The sequence below is a fragment of the Haliotis rubra genome, unplaced genomic scaffold (genome assembly GCF_003918875.1).
Source record: "Haliotis rubra isolate DU_JTF1 unplaced genomic scaffold, ASM391887v1 Scf89, whole genome shotgun sequence".
Classification (NCBI taxonomy): Eukaryota; Metazoa; Mollusca; class Gastropoda; order Lepetellida; family Haliotidae; genus Haliotis; species Haliotis rubra.
This window is the reverse complement of record NW_025767623.1, coordinates 2111891-2133230: the sequence shown is the minus strand read 5'-3', so window position 1 is coordinate 2133230 and position 21340 is coordinate 2111891. Positions and strand designations below refer to the sequence as shown.

The following is a 21340-nucleotide window of genomic DNA, read 5'->3' as shown; positions in this document are numbered from 1 at the left end:
TGTTTGCTTGTTTGATTGTTTGCTTGATTTGATTGTTTGCTTGATTTGCTTGTTTGCTTGTTTGCTTGATTTGATTGTTTGCTTGTTTGCTTGTTTGCTTGTTTGCTTGTTTGATTGTTTGCTTGATTTGCCGCACTCGCCAATATTCCAGCCATATCATCACAATCTAAAAATCCAGTGGTTGACATTCTGAGCAATAATCCACAACATCAGGTAACGATGACGCTCTATCAACTATGTCATCGAGCCAGACATACCCATGTATGCCGCCCTGGTTGCTGGTTGGAATTCTGACCCGGAATCCCACGGCCAGGAAACAAATCCAGTGGTTGACATTCTGAGCAATAATCCACTTCAGGTAACGATGACGCTCCATCAACCATGCCATCGAGCCTGACATTCAGTTATTTTCCTATCACTGTGGTTGCTGAGGAGCCTGATTCCCACGACAAAGAAATACGTAGAATGAAACATTCCCAGAGCCCGATAGTCCATCCTATTTATCAGGTCATTGGGTTTCTGTTGATCAATTCTGAACCAGATCCCCTCGATCAGGAAATAAGTAAAATGAAACATTGCACTTATTGATTTATTTGAATCATGCACCTTTCTTCCATATCACATCACCTGGCCATTTCCCGGATCTGTTCAAGGCCAGGTTATGTTCTTTAACCGGGTGTACGGGTACCATGTTGTGCTTGGTGAGGAACTCGATGATATTCTTAGCTTCCGGTTTGTTCTGGTGTGTGTTCCATTCCATCAGTACATACCTGACGTCGACCTTGGAGAAGAATGTCTCCGCACCGAGAAGAACTTCATCCTCGTGTCCTTCAACATCCATCTTCATTGCCACTTTGTAGAACTGAAACACCTCCAGTAAATCATCCAGCAACATGGTCTGCGCTGTCTCCTCGCTGTCTGATGTTACAGGTTTCACGTATGTGCCACCGACGTTCCTGGCGTGGCTCCCTAAGGCGACCTTGACCCTTGTGTTGGATACGGCGTTGTGGACGATGTAGGCGTTTGTGTAATTACCGTCACGTATAGAGTGACAGAGTTTCTTCACGTTCTTCAGTAGAGGTTCGACTAGTACAACCTTTCTCCCCATTTTAGCTATAGTTAACCCGTACACGCCGATGTTCCCGCCGATGTCGACCAATACAAGATCGTCATCTTGTTTGAAGAAGTTGTAGAACTTTGTCACCAAGTCCCCTTCCCACACGTCTCCCTTTATAATTGTTGCAGACACCCAAATATCCTCCGTCGCAGGGTGAACGTAGATTGGTGTGTCTCCAGCTGGAGAGTGTAAAACTGTTTTCACGAAATTAGTATCTCCAATACACGCGCTACCGTCACGTGACCAGGACGCATTTGATCGGGAAATAACACTTGCACCTATCAGTGAGGTGTCTCGGGGGAGGAATTTGTCTTGCGGGAGTTTGCTTGTGTTGAATGCGTGATCTTCATTTGAAACATTTAAATGGTCTTGATTTGAAAAATTTCCATGACCTTGAGTAGAAACACTTCCGTGACCTTGAACTGAAATACTTCCGTGACCTTGATCGGAAACACATCCCTGACCTTGACGTCCGCTTAAAGCTGCCGTACAAAGAAGTCTATTGACAGAAAAACCATGTACATGCTTATGGAACATAACCTCATGAAAGTCTTGATAATGGTGCAGAGTATAGCGCATGACTGCGAACAATATGGCCACAGCTATCAAAGACGTCCACAACCGTTTCCGTCTACAACCAAACATTTCCACCGCATAAAAACAACACCGAGTTCTAACGACGTCCTCTGACGTCCTGTTGCTAAAACAAGTCTAACTAGCCACGTCAGAGAGTGGAAACCCATCACAGACGATGGCGGAGTTATAGTTGTTGCTTTGTTGAAATACACCAAGTGTCAACAAACCGATGTCAATATACTGGTCACCAAGGCAACCAACCCACAGTTTGAATACAATGCACTTCGTTATTTCTATAAGAGCGACGATCAATGCTCATCAAAAGTCTCACATCAAACGACTTTATCCTCCATTCCTTCCAGTGAGCCCGTGATGGCCGCCAGCAAATACCTGAAAACCATAGGTTACAAAAGACACGTCGGTCTGACCACAAAACACTCAACAGTGTAGTCTCAATTCTAATCCGACAACCATTGTTTAAATGGTTGATGGTTTTCAGTAACCACCATTGATCGGGTAGCCCTGTCACGTGACCACACCCGGACGTTATCGACTGTCAACAAAGCCGGCAATTGTTGTTGAAGGATTCCTTTGCTACATCGGCATGTGCTCGTGATGAGATTAATTTCTTTAATATATATGTTATACCAAGCTTTAATAACCAAATCGTTAAATTGCAGACGACAAGTGCATGGTAGTTGAGCGGCTCAGTGCAACAGAGGTTTCAGATTGATTTATGTCAGAGGTGGGGCGTTGTCCACCAAGCCCACGTGTACTCAATTCAGGTCTCACCCTTGTACCCTTGGGCTTGAAACGATACCAACTACAGCTCGTTCAGCTTGACTTGAGCTACTCTACATATGCATGACCCGGAGGTCAAATGGCACAAACGGCAGGTCGACTTAACTTCATTAAATAGGACTGACTGACTGAGTATGGTTTTACGCCGCTTTTAGCAATATTCCAGCAACATCACGGCGGGGGACACCAGAAATGGGCTTCACACATTGTGCCCATGTGGAGATTCGAACCCTGGTCTTCGGCGTGACGAGCCGATGCTTTAACCACTGTGCTACCCCACCGCCCCCATTAAATAGGAGAGCAAAGAATGTTATTAATGTTGCGTTCATGCAAAACATGCATGCATGGATTCGTTACAGAACTTGTCCCGGAAAACAACACTTCTGAAAAAACAATCATTTCATGTTTTAATTGAATTATTTATAAAGTCATATGCTGTCTAGTTTGGTTTACTAACTTTACAACGTACAGACGTCAATTACGTTCACAATCCGTTCCACTCGCGCTATCATTCTCTACACCCAGTTCAATTATCACTTTTTCTATTTCATGTTCAACTGCAATATGTTTGCAGCTTCATTTTTAAAGAACGTTAGGATATTGCTGATGATTTCTCAACATTGAGATGTGAAACGGCGACCTTGCCTCGGCTGTGCGGACATGGTGACAACCAACTGACAAAGGTGCACCCCTTCACAATAGACCCAACCAGGTGTGACACTGTCACGCAATTTGTATTCACTTGATCAGGTCTAGCTGAACAAGCTGTAGTGAGATTGCTAACATATATACAATAACTTATCAGGTTGCGATCTGACATTATTGGCGTTCGGGACCGGGAAACATGTTTCCGTGGAGGACTTGTGGAATATTAAGCTTGTCTAACCTTGACCTCCTCCTCAAACACTGAGCACGTATCGGGTATCGGGTATCGGATAGGCCCACAGCGTGGTTGCGAACGTTGTCAGGCAATCGACAGTGGTCTCTCGGGTGAAGGGTCTGTAGACTGAGGTTACGTTATAATATATGAAATATAGCTTTACAGTTAACTCCGCACTGACAACTCCTTCTCACCTATTGGATTTTAAGACCGTTGCTTTGTTAAATGTTTCAGCGAAGACTTTCTGCTCCCGTTCCTTATTTAGCAGCTGAGACACGTGAAGATCCGGGTTAGAATTGACATTGTACCCATGTGGGGAATCGAACCCGGGTCTTCTGCGTGAAGAGCCAACGCTTTAACCACTACGTGTCTCTATTCCGCTCACTTTATCAACAAACACATTCAAATTACTGTTGTAAACAAGCCTTTTGCAAATCATGTAATATCACGATTTATACACCCGTGAAGATCCGGGCTAGAATTGATCTTCAGCAACCCATGCTTGTGTAAGAGGCGACTAACGGGATCGGGTGGTCAGGCTCGCTGACTTGGTTGGCACATGTCATCGGTTCCCAACTGCGTAGATCGATGCTCATGCTGTTGATCACTGGATTGTCTAGTCTAGACTCGATTTTCTTCCAGACCGCCGGCATACAGCTGTAATATTCCTAAGTGTGGCGTTAAACAAATAGACTGACTGCCTGACTGACTGAGTATGGTTTAACGCCGCTTTTAGCAATATTCCAGCAATATCACGGCTGGGGACACCAGAATGGGCTTCACACATTGTACCCATGTGGGGATTCGAACCCGGGTCTTCGACGTGACGAGCCAACGCTTTAACCATTAGGCTACCCCACCGCCCTTAAACAAATAGACACATGCACACAATATAGTCAGTTTTGTATACAATCAACTCTGCTTTTGGCAGAGATTTCTTATGGATGAGGAAAGGGTTTTGTCGTTTTTAGTTATTAGACTCGATTATTTACAGACCGCAGCCATATAGCTGGAATATCGCTGAGTGCTACCAGCCAACACCCAATCCTGGCAGCGTGTATAAACTATTCATATCTGGATGGTGTTGTGTCATCCACCTGTTTACCTGCATACACTGGCGTGACTTTATGTTTTTTAGATTAGACCCATAAGTAGGTCACGGCACTTCGCGAGACCTTACGTTGTTTAGTACTTCCGGGGACAAACAACGTTTCATACCTTTCCCAATGGTCTCATCGTTGTCAGTTGACAGTAAGGAGCAGATAGTCCTTGCAGGAATAACAAATTTCCGATCTAATCGTCTTAACTATTATGACAGTCACAAGCTGTGACAGCCAAGCATGGTTGTACACTTGGTCCGGTTAGTAAAGTCATATTTGGTGGTCGCGCAAGTTGGAAACAGAACTGGTTCTTGAATACACCCGCGTCACTGGAAATTTGGTACCGTAAGTAAGCTGGGCCCCGTCTTGCATATCGCACGTTGGCGTGCGCTAAGGGAGCTGGAAACCAGCTTAGTACCGGAAGTAGCTCCCCCGCGAGAATTACAGTCCCTTAATTCTCTCTTTCATTATCACCTCCGTTTTAATCTGTATCTTGTGTCTTCAATGTCTAAAGGCAGTTTGGGTGTATATTGTACAGAATATTTACCGTGACTTTTAACCGAATTACGATGTGTGACACTTAAATAATTTCTCATTAGGCCTGTTATTGTTCTTCAAAATAGAGTGAGTGAGTGAGTTTAGCTTTACGCTAAATACAATGTATACAAAATAAAACAAAGTGAGTGAGTGAGTTTGGTTTTACGCCGCTTGTAGCAATATTCCAGCAATATCACGGCGGGGAACACCAGAAATGGGCTTCACATATTGTACCCATGTGGGGAATCGAACCCGGGTCTTCGGCGTGACTAGCGAACGCTTTAACCACTGGGCTACCCCACCGCCCCTCTTCAGAATAGAAGATAGTTAGTAGAAAACAAAGAGATTGTGGGTAGGTATATGTATGTACCCTTTGGCGGAACTACTTTGAGAGTATGTTAAACGGTAACCTGAAGATGTCGTCAGTGCACATATTTCTTGTCTCAAAATTACATTGTGGGAAGTACAAATACAACACCAGCCATAGTAAGGGAATATAGTTTTACGACGCCTTTAGCAATATTCCAGGAATATCACTGTGGGGGACACCAGATATGGACTTCACATATTGTACGCATGTGGGGAATCGAATCCGGGTCTGCGGCGAGACGAACGGATGCTATAACCGTTAAGCTACCCCACCGCTCCCAACAACTATAAAGCAACACGGTCTTAATGAGATAACCAGTCACCAGGAAATCTGGCGTCTTGCTCATACGTCATAGCATTTGTGATCAATTAATACATTGAGTCTCAACTGGCGGTTATTGATTCTACGTATGCCAAAATATGTATTGCATTTCTGCGTCTACTTTGAAATGATGATCACTTGGCAACCATTCCATAACTGCTGTAGGCGAAATACTACGCGCGACAGGTGCAGTTATTGATTCCACGTCTACCAAAATATGTATAGTATTTCTGCGTCTACTTTAAAAGGATATTCACCAAGCAACCATTCCAAACCTGCTGCAGGCGACTAACTACGCCCGAAGGCTGTTATGTAATTAAATAGGTCTCAAGAAATATTGAAATATTCAGAATGAATGAACAGTTGAGTTGAGTTGAGTTGGGCTTTACGTCACATCGGCATTTTTCCAGCCATATAGTGACGAGAACAAGTTTGCATTAGTAAACATTGTAAGTACATACTCGGAATGAGTTTTATTTCAAAGACATATATTGATTACATTGTCATTTAAAAGCAGAGAAAGTCATAGCATCAAATTTAAAGGCAGGCAATTTGTTAGTCACGTTTCATAGTTACAATTTATGGTTGTTACATTTCGCAGTTACAATTTATTATACAGATCAACTTCCCTCAGGTAGTTCACTATCAGATGAGCGCTCACGCGGGAGAACAGATCTTTTAGGTTTGTTGCATCATAATGTGAGTCCCTTGCAGACGATAAGTCCACGCATTCAAGCAGAATATGCTTGATGGTGAAAACCTCATCGCAAGAATGAACAGCATTATATTTATCTTACAGGAGGAATCGACCGTTTCCAAATTCAATATGTTATTTTTTGACATCCGGCATCCTAGAAAACTTACATAATAGAGAATTTTATGGAACACGTTTTTTGTTAAAACGTATCAAGCGTCACAAGGTGTTTCATGGTGTTTGTCTGATGTAGGGAGGAGTCTTTCTGTCGGTGATAGTATTCAGACGTAGTTTGTGCGTGTGTGCGTGTGTCCGTTGCGTTGTGTTGCAGAGCTGCGTCCAATGGTCACCCCAAAACCTATAATTGTTGGTTCGAATACCGATCCGCCCAGATTAGGTTATCAGGGTTGTCAGCACAATACCCCAACCCCTTGGCCTGTCATCTCACATTAAGTGAGTGAGTGTGGTTTTACGCCGCTTGTAGCAATATTCCAGCAATATCACGGCTGGGGACACCAGAAATGGGCTTCACACATCACCTTGTACCCATGTGGGGAATCGAACCCGGATCTTCGGATTGACGAGCGAACGCTTTAACCACTAGGCTGCCCTACCGCCCCTCGCATTAAGGCGACAGGGGTGGTTGAGGCGTTCGCTCCTCCCGCCAAAGACTCGGGTTCGGTTCCCCGACATGATATTGCTGGAATATTACAGCGGCGTAAAACTAAACTCACTCACTCAAACTGTATCGTTGTATTTGCTCACTGAACAGTTGTATCGCATCATTAACCGGGACATATGCATACATGAATTTGAGACCCCGAAAGAAAACTGCAATGTGTAGTTCTGAACATTTGACGTCACACATTTATTGTGTCATAGAAAGCAAAAAATGTGACGTCACAATCGGCTGTAGACAAGTTAATTAGATATCATCATATCTCACAAAATCCGCGAAGATCCGTGTTAGAATTGATCTTCAGCAACCCATGCTTGTTGTAAAAGTCGACTAACAGGGTCGGGTGTTCTGGCTCGCCGACTTGTACATGTCATCTTATCCAAGTTACGTAGGTCAATGCTCGTGCTGTTGATCACTGGATTGCCTGGTCCAGACTGTGACTGTTTACAGATTATCACCATGATTGCGGCGTTAAACAACAATCTACAAACTAAGTATAGCAAAAGTCATTTTATGTAAGAGTAGCGTTCAAAATACAACTGATATGAAATATACCAGGATAATAGAATGTATCAATGTTAAATCGTGGCAAACGTTACTAAGGTTTTTGTTACTGTCAATGCCTCAAATCTGACGTTTTTGTAGACAACTCACAACAAATAAACAAATGACCTTAATATGTGGTATTATATTATTATATCCTGAAAGTGTAGAGCAATTATTGTAACATTGAAATTTCGATCGGGACGACGTTTTAAACTAGGAATCTCATAATTGTTAGCAAAGGTGCAAGTTAACCTGCCAGAATACATACGGGAGCCCGTCTTAATTGTGCTAAATGAACTGACAGAAACGCAAACACGCACGCACGCGCGCACACGCACACATTGAAGGAAGATCCTGTACATCTGTGTTGTAATAACATAAGTCTACACACACCTGAACCAGTCACTCACTGTGAAGGGGTGAGTGAGTGAGTGAGTTTAGTTTTACGCCGCACTCAGCAATATTCCAACTATATAGCTGTGGTCTGTAAATAATCGAGTCTGGATCAGTGACTCACCGTGAAGGGAGATCCTGTACATGTGTATTATAATAACATAAGTCTCCACACACCTGAACCAGTCACTCATTGTGAAGGGAGATCCTGTACATGTGTATTATAATAACATAAGTCTACACACACCTGAACCAGTCACTCACTGTGAAGGGAGATCCTGTACATGTGTATTATAATAACATAAGTCTACACACACCTGAACCAGTCACTCATTGTGAAGGGAGATCCTGTACATGTGTATTATAATAACATAAGTCTACACACACCTGAACCAGTCACTCACTGTGAAGGGAGATCCTGTACGTGTGTATTATAATAACATAAGTCTACACACATCTGGATCAGTCACTCACTGTGAAGGGAGATCATGTACATGTGTATTATAATAAAATAAGTCTACACACACCTGAACCAGTCACTCACTGTGAAGGGAGATCCTGTACATGTGTATTATAATAACATAAGTCTACACACACCTGAACCAGTCACTCATTGTGAAGGGAGATCCTGTACATGTGTATTATAATAACATAAGTCTACACACACCTGAACCAGTCACTCACTGTGAAGGGAGATCCTGTACGTGTGTATTATAATAACATAAGTCTACACACATCTGGATCAGTCACTCACTGTGAAGGGAGATCATGTACATGTGTATTATAATAAAATAAGTCTACACACACCAGGATCAGTCACTCATTGTGAAGGGAGATCCTGTAAATGTGTATTATAATAACATAAGTCTACACACACCCGGATCACTCACTCACTGTGAAGGGAGATCCTGTGCATGTGTACTGTCTACACACACCCGGATCACTCACTCACTGTGAAGGGAGATCCTGTACATGTGTACTGTCTACACACACCCGGATCAGTCACTCACTGTGAAGGGAGATCCTGTACATGTGTACTGTCTAAACACACCCGGATCAGTCACTCACTGTGAAGGGACATCCTGTACATGTGTACTGTCTACACACACCCGGATCAGTTATTCACTGTGAAGGGAGATCCTGTACATGTGTACTGTCTACACACACCCGGATCACTCACTCACTGTGAAGGGACATCCTGTACATGTGTACTGTCTACACACACCCGGATCAGTCACTCACTGTGAAGGGACATCCTGTACATGTGTACTGTCTAAACACACCCGGATCAGTCACTCACTGTGAAGGGAGATCCTGTACATGTGTACTGTCTACACACACCCGGATCAGTCACTCACTGTGAAGGGACATCCTGTACATGTGTACTGTCTACACACACCCGGATCAGTCACTCACTGTGAAGGGAGATCCTGTACATGTGTACTGTCTACACACACCCGGATCACTCACTCACTGTGAAGGGACATCCTGTACATGTGTACTGTCTACACACACCCGGATCAGTCATTCACTGTGAAGGGACATCCTGTACATGTGCACTGTCTACACACACCCGGATCAGTCACTCACTGTGAAGGGACATCCTGTACATGTGTACTGTCTAAACACACCCGGATCAGTCACTCACTGTGAAGGGAGATCTTGTACATGTGTACTGTCTACACACACCAGGATCAGTCACTCACTGTGAAGGGAGATCATGTACACGTGTGTTATAATAACATAAGTCTGCACACACCAGGATCAGTGACTCACTCAGTGTGAAGGGAGATCCTGTACATGTGTACTGTCTACATAAACCCGGATCAGTGACTCAAGTCACACCGTAAAGGGAGATAACGTGGTCCCGAAGACACAATTTGCTGAAACCGCGTATACGTTGCGAGTTGATGCGTGTGCTTAGACCCGACTCAATCGCCAGCTGAAAGTGGCTGCTTGTCCAACAAACGCTATTGATCAACCTGTCGTCTCCGACATACAGGTAGGACAAGGAGCTTCCTAACTCCCCGGGTTAAGGTACGTACAACATTTGAGTTTACTTGTCACACGAACGTGAATTACACTCACATATGTCCAGTGTGTAGATGCCTGTTTGTAGTGTCGGTGTTGGTGTGTTATTTGACATACCCTTAGCTTACACATGTTGTAGAGTCATGTATATCAATGCCAGATACCTGCCTTTTTGTTAACACCAAGCAGGAACCCGGACAGGGCCGCAAGGCTTTTTCATGTACGCCATTACCTGTGTCATATGGTTGTAATGACGCCTGACCTTAGTGGAGTTTCAAACACTAACACGTATAGTAGACACCGATCTGACAATCTTGACTCAAAGCTGACTAAGGTTGACGGCAACTTTTACACGTCTCAGACATGGCTGTACTAACGTTTTTCACGGTAACATTAAAGGAAACGAATTCCGATTGCTCATGTGACAATTTTTTTAATTTAAGGGTGGGGTGGGGTGGTGGAGGGTGGGGGTTCTGACTTGATTTAATTCATAACTAATTCACTTCCATACTGATAATAGAAGTAGGAATTCATAAAATAGCACATTTATTCATTAATTCATTTATTAATTTGTTAATTCAAATGTCTGGGCGATATGACGTCTTACCCATTCAAAGAATCAGTTGAATCGGCTTGGTAGGCTGCGCATATTTGGCGGGCGATCAGGTTCCCACGAACGACAACGGGCGAGTCCTTTTGGCCTTTATTCACAGTGCACAGGACGTCGACCTTTGGGTGACATGTCACGGTTCAGGTAAGAAAAAGGTCGACGTCCTGTCCATTTGACATTATACCAATCAACAGGGGATTAAAAAAGACAGAGATAATCCAGTGTTTACACAAGGTGATAATCCGGATTATGCGGTTGAAAGCACAGACAACAGGAGAAAAGTATTATATTTCGTCCATTTTATTTCTGATTCGAAATCATCCCACATGAAGCAGGTGAGATGCAGCATCTGCAAAATCTCTGGTGTTGATGAGGCCATTCCTAAGATCATGTTTTAGGACGTCCAGGCGACGTTCCAAATCCCTGTACTTCTTTTTCTTCAAGGGACGTTTTTGTCCACCGCCGAACTGCAACAGGCGGACTTCAGTGTGAGTCTGCTCCTTTGCAAGAAACTTGATCATTTCAAAGATATTGGGGTGCGCCTTCCCCACCAATCTCTTGAGACGAGAGTGCCACCCTTCTAAATGGTTTTGGTGCGGGTTTCAAATGTAAATTATGCAAAACATGGTTCGGATCAGATATATTTATTTTACATTTTATTTTATATTTTTCTTTGTAACATATTGATATTAGGCATTGAGAAAATGCTTACCTTCATGTCTACTTCGACATTGGGATGACTATGGACGCCTTTCACCTTCGTCACTATGTCATTGACGGTTGACGCAGTGGAGTTACAGTTCTTTTCTGTGCACTTCCAAGATATCCAATCTCTCTTCCTCTTATTCACACGGTACATAAAGCCACCAACACACAGGTATCTGCCACCACGAGATGTAGGAAGAAATCGCTGATTCAACTGAGCATTTGCCATTTCGAAACTGAATGTAAACTACCTCAAGTTCTTTCCTTATATATATCCAAATTGAATGAAATGTGTTCATCATTGTAAAAATCACTCTCATATGATAACATTTATGACATTGATGACATTTTGTGTGAACTACGTGGGTGAACTATGTTCACGCCTTTTGCACGCCAAAGTTATCGACAATCTTAAAACAACACCCACTGGCGGATTAGCGTGACTCTAACAACACCTTCGACATCAAAGTTAGCCGCAGGTCGACTTCGTGTCCATAGCGAAATTTCAAAAGGTCGACTTCGTGTCCGATGGCCCTTGGTCCCAGACTAAAGGCAGTCAGCCTTTCCTTGTTATCGACGATGGTCTTTATTTCATACTGAAAGGCCGTAGGCCTGTAGTACATTGATTAATCATGTGCGGGTAGTAGAGCATTCTTTCGGAGAATAAAAGCTTTATGGATATATATGGACGATCTTTCTATATGTGTTTTACTGGAATTATTCATCAATGATATAAACTTATGCATTTCAGGATGTATATAATAATATTTCTTTATAAATTTATATCTATTTCTTAACGATAAGTATGCTGGACAAACACATAAAAAGTGAAACTCATCTTCGACCTCGTGTAAGTTGCACATTTGGCAGATTCTACTTTCTTTCTCAATACCTTGGTATCTCCCAGTTTCAACATATAAATCATGCGCGGAGCAGCGGAATCTCGCTAATGAAGATTTATATTTCCTTATGGTCAAGACTAAAAGATAATGTTCTGTATATATTGAATCTTTTATCATTTTGTAGTAAAAACATTTATTAGATAATGAGAGACTAGTTAACCAATTTTTAAGGAATATATCTTTAAGTCTTTGTTTAATATATGTAAGACTCTTTACTCATATCAAAGATGTAGTCCTGGCTACACCTGGAGCTGAACTTGGCCCAGACATCGTCCACACAGACTTTGAATTACCTGCCGTTCAAGCCATCCAAGAAGTACAGCCAATGTCTGCTCAGAACAGTGCAAACCATTGGACTACAAGGGAGATGCTGGAGTGCAAGCTATAGTTCGTCAAAGAGCATGTCTTCCTCTGTTGCCCATCGACATGGTACAAGAAGCTTGGATAGACCAAACCAGTTCTTAGTGAATACATTTGCAGACTATGTGACAACAACTTGGGTAGACGACGATGCTATGTTTAAAGTGTTCATGTGGAATCAGTTCGGTAACGATGGTCCTCGTACGAACAATGACTTTGTGGGTTGGCATTCCCAATGAAACAAATCACCGAGAAAGGCACATCTCAATGTCTTTGAATTCATCTCTCATCTACAAGGCATTGAGGATGCTAACAGAAAGAAAAGAGCCCAACTAGATCTTGGTGCAGCTCCAGTGCACAGAAAACGGATATATAGAGAAATTGACTGTCGGCTGCAGAGACTTATGAACCACTTGTTAGAAGGTCGCAAATCCAAGCTACAGGTCCTTGATGCTGCAAGCCATCTCCTTAACCGCGATCTTTAATGAACTATATTTTGTGTAGAGATGATGGATATAAAAAGTGTAAAAGTAATGCTATGGTTGATGCTACTATTATCATCTTAATAAATGATGAACTCTGAATGTTGTTCTTTTTATCTGTTAAATCTGTTACTTAATTGATGAACGTGTTCACTTTCCATTGCCAATGTGCAACTCCCTATATATGTTTTAGGAGTGTAGGCAGAATGTCATGTAGACATGGGGATGATGAACGTGTTCACTTTCCATTGCCAATGTGCAACTCCCTATATATGTTTTAGGAGTGTAGGCAGAATGTCATGTAGACATGGGGATGATGAACGTGTTCACTTTCCATTGCCAATGTGCAACTCCCTATATATGTTTTAGGAGTGTAGGCAGAATGTCATGTAGGCATGGGGATGATGAATGTGTTCACTTTCCATTGCCAATGTGCAACACTCCTATATATGTTTTAGGAGTGTAGGCAGAATGTCATGTAGACATGGGGATGATGAATGTGTTCACTTTCCATTGCCAATGTGCCTACACTCCCTATATATGTTTTACGAGTGTAGGCAGAATGTCATGTAGACATACTGTGAGTGAACCAACCAAACGGAAGAAGTGATTGACGTTTTTAAACGTATTTATAAGATCCTTAAGTCCTATTTAGGAGATAGTAAGTTCTAATTAGGAGATATTAAGTCCTAATTAGGAGATAATAATTTTTGTGTGTGTGTGACCCTAATACGCTTCCATAGCTTACCGTGTTTGTATGGTGATGTTTTATTTTTTATTTTTGAATCTCCATAGCTGCACGTCATACAGGTAGTTGATTACATAACAGGTTGGTGTAAACACGATTCACAAATATATACAAAATCGATTTACAGGCAATTGTGCTTACAGGTTGAAATGAATAGGTACATGAGAATATACTAGCAGTACAGTATATATAACATTAGATTAACAGAACAGATTGTAACATATTGACCAAACCTTTGTGAAACTTTCAATTAGAGTAGGCATTGATACGTTCAGCATAGTACGTTGTCTTTATGTCTTCTCTAATGTACTTCAAGTTTGGTATTTTATCTCTTTGTTTCACTGGGTGGTGGGGTAGCCTAGTGGTTAAAGCGTTCGTTCGGCTCGCCGAAGACCCGGGTTCGATTACCCACATGGGTACAATGTGTGAAGCCCATTTCTGGTGTCCCCCGTCGTGATATTGCTGGAATATTGCTAAAAGAGGCGTAAAACCAAACTCACTCACTCACTTTGTTTCATTTTGTATATATTGTATTTCACCGTATTTGTATGTTGTTTAACGCCGCTCTCAGCAATATTCCAGCTATATGGCGGCGGTCTGTACACAATCGAGTCTGAACCGGACAACCCAGTGATTAACAAGATTGATTTACGATTTACAATGCAGGTTACAAAGTTCAGTTGTTGATTGTTTGTTGTTTAACGCCGCACTCAGCAATAGTCCAGCTGTATGGCGGTCGGCTGTCAACAATCGAATCTGGACCAGACAATCCAGTGATCAACAGCATGAGCATCGATCTACGCAACTGGCATACTATGACATGTGTCAACCAAGTCAGCCAGCCTGACCACCCAATCCCGTTAGTCACCTCTTACGACAAGCATGGGTCGCGGAAGACTAGTTCTTACCCGGATCTTCACGGATCTAATCTTAGACTGTGTTTTAGGATATTCCAGTTCCAGGAATGGCAGAGCATTCCATGTATTAACGGTTAAACCGTGTGTGCTGTAACACACCTCGATAACTTACAGTTACACACATGTACAGAAATATCCAGACACTATAGAATTAAAATGCTGAATTATACAATGTGAATACTGGACTGACCTATACAATGTGAATACTGGACTGACCTATACAATGTGAATACTGGACTGACCTATACAATGTGAATACTGGACTGACCTATACAATGTGAATACTGGACTGACCTATACAATAGGAATACTGGACTGACCTATACAATGTGAATACTTAAACACAAGAAAGTCTACATTTACAATTTTGTAAAGATGAGGTTTATATGAGGCTTGTTTCACATTTTTGATAATCCCTTCTTTTATGCAAATGAAAGTATATAAAAAGGAACGAATAATGCCCTGCTTATTCAGAGTGAGGGAAGGTAGTTTATATGGTGTTTCTAATTAAATTAGATATTTCTTTTACGTCAGAACAGAATTCACATATTACGTATGTTTTGTGTGCATGCGTGCATAGACTCAAAAATAACATCTAAAGTGATAGTTAATAAAAAAATCAGGCCGTTTGCACACATAATGACTATATTGGTTGGACCATTTGAAGAACGAAAATGATTTTACACTTCAAAATGAACTGGAACAGTAACAATTTTCCTGTTACCATATGAGCTTAAAAAATTAAATGAAATAAATGCTGTATGATGAAATGGATTAGAGAACATTATAATGACATAAATGACGCTTTAATGACTCGTGTAATGGTAGGAAATATATAATCACTATGTTAATTAACTCATGACCAGACACGTCAAACTGGTACCATAGATTTATATCTAATATGTAACGATTGAGTATTTCTTAGTAACTGGAAGAGGCTGAAATCGGAATGGTATCTTTTTTAATCTGAGATCTGTTTGTTAGATAGTAGTTACTAAAATAGAACTTAAATCAACTTCAAAAGATTGGTCATTCGCTAACTGAAACAGATCTCACTTATACTGCAATAAGTAGTATGTGGATATATAACGAAACATATCACTTAAGTGGTAACAACTCCCTGTTTATTGCATACAGCGGCATTTGATGTACATCGTTCATAAACAAGCTGTTTGGATGTTGATTGAGGCCATCACTTGGACGATGGAGTTGATTTTCGACATTGTCATACTGAAGTTGTTTCAGAGATAGAATGTGTCAATCAGCTGTTCAATTGTGTCAATAAGCATCCAATCAGCCTGTTTACAATGGTTTAATATTTGTACAGAAATACTTTGATCAGAATACTAATGTTGACAGTTAATCTAGAGAAAGCTCAAATTGTTGTTTGTAGAAGAGGTGGGCCCTTAGCAAGAAATGAGAAATGGTTTTATAAAGGTGAACGTGTCTTAACAGTTGATTCATATAGATATCTATAGGTTTTCCTTTTTCATCTTCTTGTAAGTTCAGTAAATGTATATTAAATTTATCATCTCGGGGTAAAAGGGCACTTCTAGAAGTACTACACCACTTATATAAATTAGATAATGTTGACTATTCTGTATTTTTCAAAATACTTGATACCCAAATTCAACCAATCCTTTTGTATGGTGCCGAAGTATGGGGTATTAATAAATTTTATGATATTGAAAATGTACATGTATCTGCATGTAAAAAGTTTCTTAAATGTTGGTCCCCAAACACCAATGGTTTAACTTTTGGGACGTCTAACTTTTGGGAAGACACCTTTACAATTTGCTGGTCTTACTCTCCTGCTTGCAACTTGCAAAATTACCCGTTGTTGTTGATGTTGTTAATCTGCTGCTATCACTATCATATATACTTTACTAATTCTTTTTGTAAAACATCGGAATTCATTAGATACACATGGAACTTGTCAACAAAATGTATCTCTGTACAACTATGGGGCTGCAGAGTTCCACAGTGGGAAAGTGTGTCTCAGTCTGAAAATGTTCTCTGTCATCTTCAGACAACAAATCACATGGAAACTGTTAATGTGCACATCCACCTTGTGCACGGATGGCTGCTTTGACCCTCCTTCTCGTGCTTGTCGTGATTCTCCGGATTCGTTCCATAGGCAGTTGCTGCCACTCCCGGCGCAAAGCTGCTCCCAAACATGCCAGATCTTGTACAGGCGGATCCAGTGCTTGCACTCGGCGTCCAAGAATGCCCCAGACAGGCTCCAGTGGGTTCAGATCCGGGGTCATAGCAGGCCATGGAAGTTTGGTTACAGCGTTGTTGGAGAAAAAGAGTCACAAGTCGGGAACGATGTGGCAGGGCGTTGTCATCCATAAATACAGGGCGAGTAGGTAATGGGTGGTTATCAAAATGTGGCAGAAGGACAGGATCCAGAATGTCCCGGATGTCGTTGTCCCCATTGAGATTTCCACAAACAGTTACCAAGTCTAGTTTACAGTCATGAGAGAGAAGCCCCAGACCATGACGGATCCACCACCGTAAGGAACTGATGCTCTGATGTTCTTCGGCTCATAGGCGCAGTTCTTCGTCCTCTAGACTCGCTGGCGCCCGTCTGTGTCGTGCAATAAAGAGTGACACTCATCCGACCAATGCACCTCCCTCCAGTCCTTAACCTTGTTGGTTTGACAATGTGTTTTAACAAGTCGACTTATGACGGTGTTGTGAATATCAAGCTGTCGCCCAATAGCCTTGCATGACATCCTGGTGTTATGCATTCCAATACTTTGCCATCTTCTTGCTTCTGGTAGTCTTCTTCGTGCCATTGTAACAGATACTGGTAAAATCGTAAGAAGTTTTGGCGTTTTATACAGTTAGCCGCATTGGGTTAATGGTGCTTTTTGAGACAATCGTGGTTATTGTGTTTCAACTGCATATAGGAATGTGTTTCGACGATTGATTTAGCAAAACCCTTAAACAATATTGAAAGGGAATACAGTTCAAATAACAGTCATCGTTACAATTCAAGATTTATCATTTGGTAAGCCAGTAACTTATAATATGTTAGGGGGTGCTTGATTAAGTTCCATGTGTATATGAAACAATTTATCTTCATCACAAAAAAGGCGATCAAAATTACGGTTGCTTTCTGCAGCTGCCCTAAAAAGGTTAAATCTAATGTCTTTATAAAAAGTACATTGGAACAAAAAGTGAAATTCATCTTCACTAAAATATGTACAAGCATTTTTACAATATTTACATAGCCTATAAGTGGTATAGAAGGCTTGGTGTATCTACCCGTTTCAACATACAATGGTAAAATTCCACACCTAAACTTAGCTAAAATACGACGAAACATAAAATTCTACAGCATGGGAGACTCTAAACTTTCTGTAAGTTCGTAACATATTCCCATTAACATTACCGCCATCCCAGAGTGAGTGAGTGAGTTTAGTTTTACGCCGCACTCAGCAATATTCCAGCTATATGGCGGCGGTCTGTAAATAATCGAGTCTGGACCAGACAATCCAGTGATCAACAGCATGAGCATCGATCTGCACAATTGGGAACCGATGACATGTGTCGACCAAGTCAGCGAAACTGACCACCCGATCCCGTTAGTCGCCTCTTACGACAAGATAGTCGCCTTTTTATGGCAAGCACATGGGTTGCTGAAGACCTATTCTACCCCGGATCTTCACGGGTCCCGCCATCCCAGAGCTTAGCGTGCCATGTTAATACGTCCTCATACATTAAAGCTTCTTTAAAATATTTTACACAAGATTTAGTTCCCCAATTCTTATTCAACAAATGGGCACAGTTATATTATCGAACGATATTCATTAAGTTGTTATCCCAAGAGGGAGAATCCCATTTGCCCATCGATGAATTACATATGGCAGCCGATGTTGCTGCAAAGATTTCAATCTTTATAAATATCTGAAACCCTCTACTTTTTGTCTTACAGACACTGAAAACCATCCAATGTCCCCTCTAAGAGCAATAACAGGCGCATTCTTACTTACACCAAGAAACATTCTACATGCTCTATCATGTAGAAAATGAGTACCACTTTTTACTGATTTGTACTGCCTATGATGATCTACGTAAACGTTTTATCCCTGTCGATGTTTTCACCCATCCAACCTTGCGTAAATTTAATCGACTGATGGGTATTGCTACGCCTCTTGTTTTAAGAAATCTTGCCGTGTTTATCTTTTATGCTAACAATCGTCGTCGCGACAGCTTGAAGGCTGCCAATGTATAACATTGTACCATGGGCCGATGGCCTACATTCACATGAATAAAGACTATACTTTACTACACCAAGAAACATTCTACATGCTCTATTTTGTACAACCTCTACCTCCCTGTAATTGTTCATACCCCATAAGGTAGAACCATAATATAAAACTTGTTCAACCAAAGCTTCATACAATTTGGCAGAAACTTTATATGACATGCCACCAGCACAAATAAACTTAGTATACAGAGCAGATAACGGTCTGTTAGCCGCTTTACAGAGCTTTACCGTTTTATGCATGTCCATGTGTTCGTTTAAACACAAGCCAAGATAACGGTAAAGTCCTACTTTAAGAATGCCGATCAAACATGTGTTGGGTTACGATTGGCGTTGTGTTCTCAATGCAGGTTTTAACATTTTCTAAACAAATATAAGTTCCTTTGTCGTGGTTGTCACTACAGTGTCAGAGACATATTTTACATCAATACATCAAAAGATAAACGTGCAGATGTCGCTACACCGTCTCTGAGCACAAACCTAAACCGCCGGTCCCCTATGGCAGAACGTATTCTACTACAATGAGCTATAATGCCCGGCAAGGGTTCACTTTCATGTCATGTAATATTTTAATCCCTGTCGAGACAGTCAGTAGGTCGGTAAACATTTATTTAATCCATGTAACGTAGGTGTATGTAATTTGTATTTATACGAACAGTGACAGGAGAAAAATTAAACATATGTGCGCTTTAATGGATAGCAACTAAAACATACCCTTAAAACGGTATTTTGGAAAATGCTAATCATAGTACTGACTGACTGACTGAGTTTAGTTTTACGCCGCTTTTAGCAATATTCCAGCAATATCACGGCGGGGGACACCAGAAATGGGCTTAACACATTGTGCCCATGTGGGGATTCGAACCCGGGTCTTTGGCGTGACGAGCCAACGCTTTAACCACTAGGCTACCCCACCGCCCCCTAATCATAGTAGGGGCACATATAACAGTCAATATATATTTTTTAACACTTCGAACAAGAAGGATGCAGATGAGTGAAGTTATACTAATATATAGAATTGGTTACTTGTTGATCGCAGAGGACAGCGAATAGAAAAACACTGATCCCAACTTTTAAAAATGTATCTCTTCATGCAGATGCAGTTGCATTAATATAAAGTATAAATGAATACCTTTAGAATACGGATTGTTCCTGCAGTTGTCAAGTATAAATATGTCACATGCAAGATGCATTACGTATATCAACAACATGAACTCAAATAGAACCGAAGAATAGTGAAATAGTTAAGTCTATACACTCCTCCTGACATTGACATTAGAGAGAACTTAAAACGGGGAATCCTCAAGAAAAGGAGAAACTGAAAGAAGATAGTGGGAAAATCCTTTTCTCAATTTACATAAGTTTACAAGCTTTGTAAATACCATCTTTACCAAATTAGATTTTTTTGTAAATCACCATTTTGTTTCTTGTAAAATATTATAATGACAATATTGAATTATATATTGTGGACGCTGAACTATACAATATGATTACTGAAATTTTCCATGAGAATATTAAACTAGTTCAGTTGAGTTGGGCTTTACATATCAAACTGAACAATGAATTATCATTAAAAGGCCCGCATGTTATCAGAAATGAGGGGGTCGTTGTTAGACGACGCCATAAGGAACTAACTTGGCGATGTTCAATCCCCCATAACGTCATGTCTCTCTTCACCAGCGCGTCGTCATGTCCTACGGTTTGTTTGAACTTGGGCTAAATATTGACGATATTTCCTACTCACATTTGTCACATATACCCCGGTGCCATTATGCACTTTCTTGCCGGCGCCAACCGCCAACAATTATTGTACCATAAATTACAACATGTAGCAATGAAAACATCGACTGGAACTCTTCAGTCTTTGAGCACTGAAAAAAATGGCAATCAAACGAAGCAATGAGAATACTGAAATATGTCATGAGAAAATTAAACTAAGCCATGAGAATACTGAAATATGCCATGAGAAAATATAACTAAACATTGAGAATATTAAAGTATGCCATGGGAATATTGAACTAATGAATGAGAATACTGAAATATGCCATGAGAATATTAAACTAAACAATGAGAATACTGAAATATGCCATAACATTGAACTAAACAGTGAGAATACTGAAATATGCCATGATAATATTAAATTAAACAATAAGAATACTCAAAATATGCCTTGTGAATAATAAACTAAACAATGAGAATACTGAAATATGCCACAAGAAAATTGAGCTTAACAATGAGAATAGTGAACTATACCATGAGAATATTGACCTAACATTGAGAATACTGAACTATGCC

The 21340-nt window shown here is 41.0% G+C and overlaps 2 protein-coding genes across 2 annotated transcripts in view; one reads left to right on the top strand and one right to left on the bottom strand.

The window, feature by feature from the left end:
- Window positions 1-598: 598 nt before the first annotated feature.
- LOC124263605 lies at window positions 599-2147 on the bottom strand. Its single transcript, XM_046698257.1, has one exon. The coding sequence runs from the start codon at window positions 1760-1762 to the stop codon at window positions 599-601; it is 1164 nt and encodes a 387-aa protein (XP_046554213.1). The 5' UTR covers window positions 1763-2147.
- Window positions 2148-9771: 7624 nt separating this feature from the next.
- LOC124263549 overlaps window positions 9772-21340 on the top strand; it is a 29445-nt gene continuing 17876 nt past the window's right edge. Inside the window, exon 1 of the mRNA XM_046698207.1 lies at window positions 9772-10051. The gene's annotated coding sequence lies outside the window, so the exon portion shown is untranslated. The remainder of the gene's footprint in view (window positions 10052-21340) is intronic.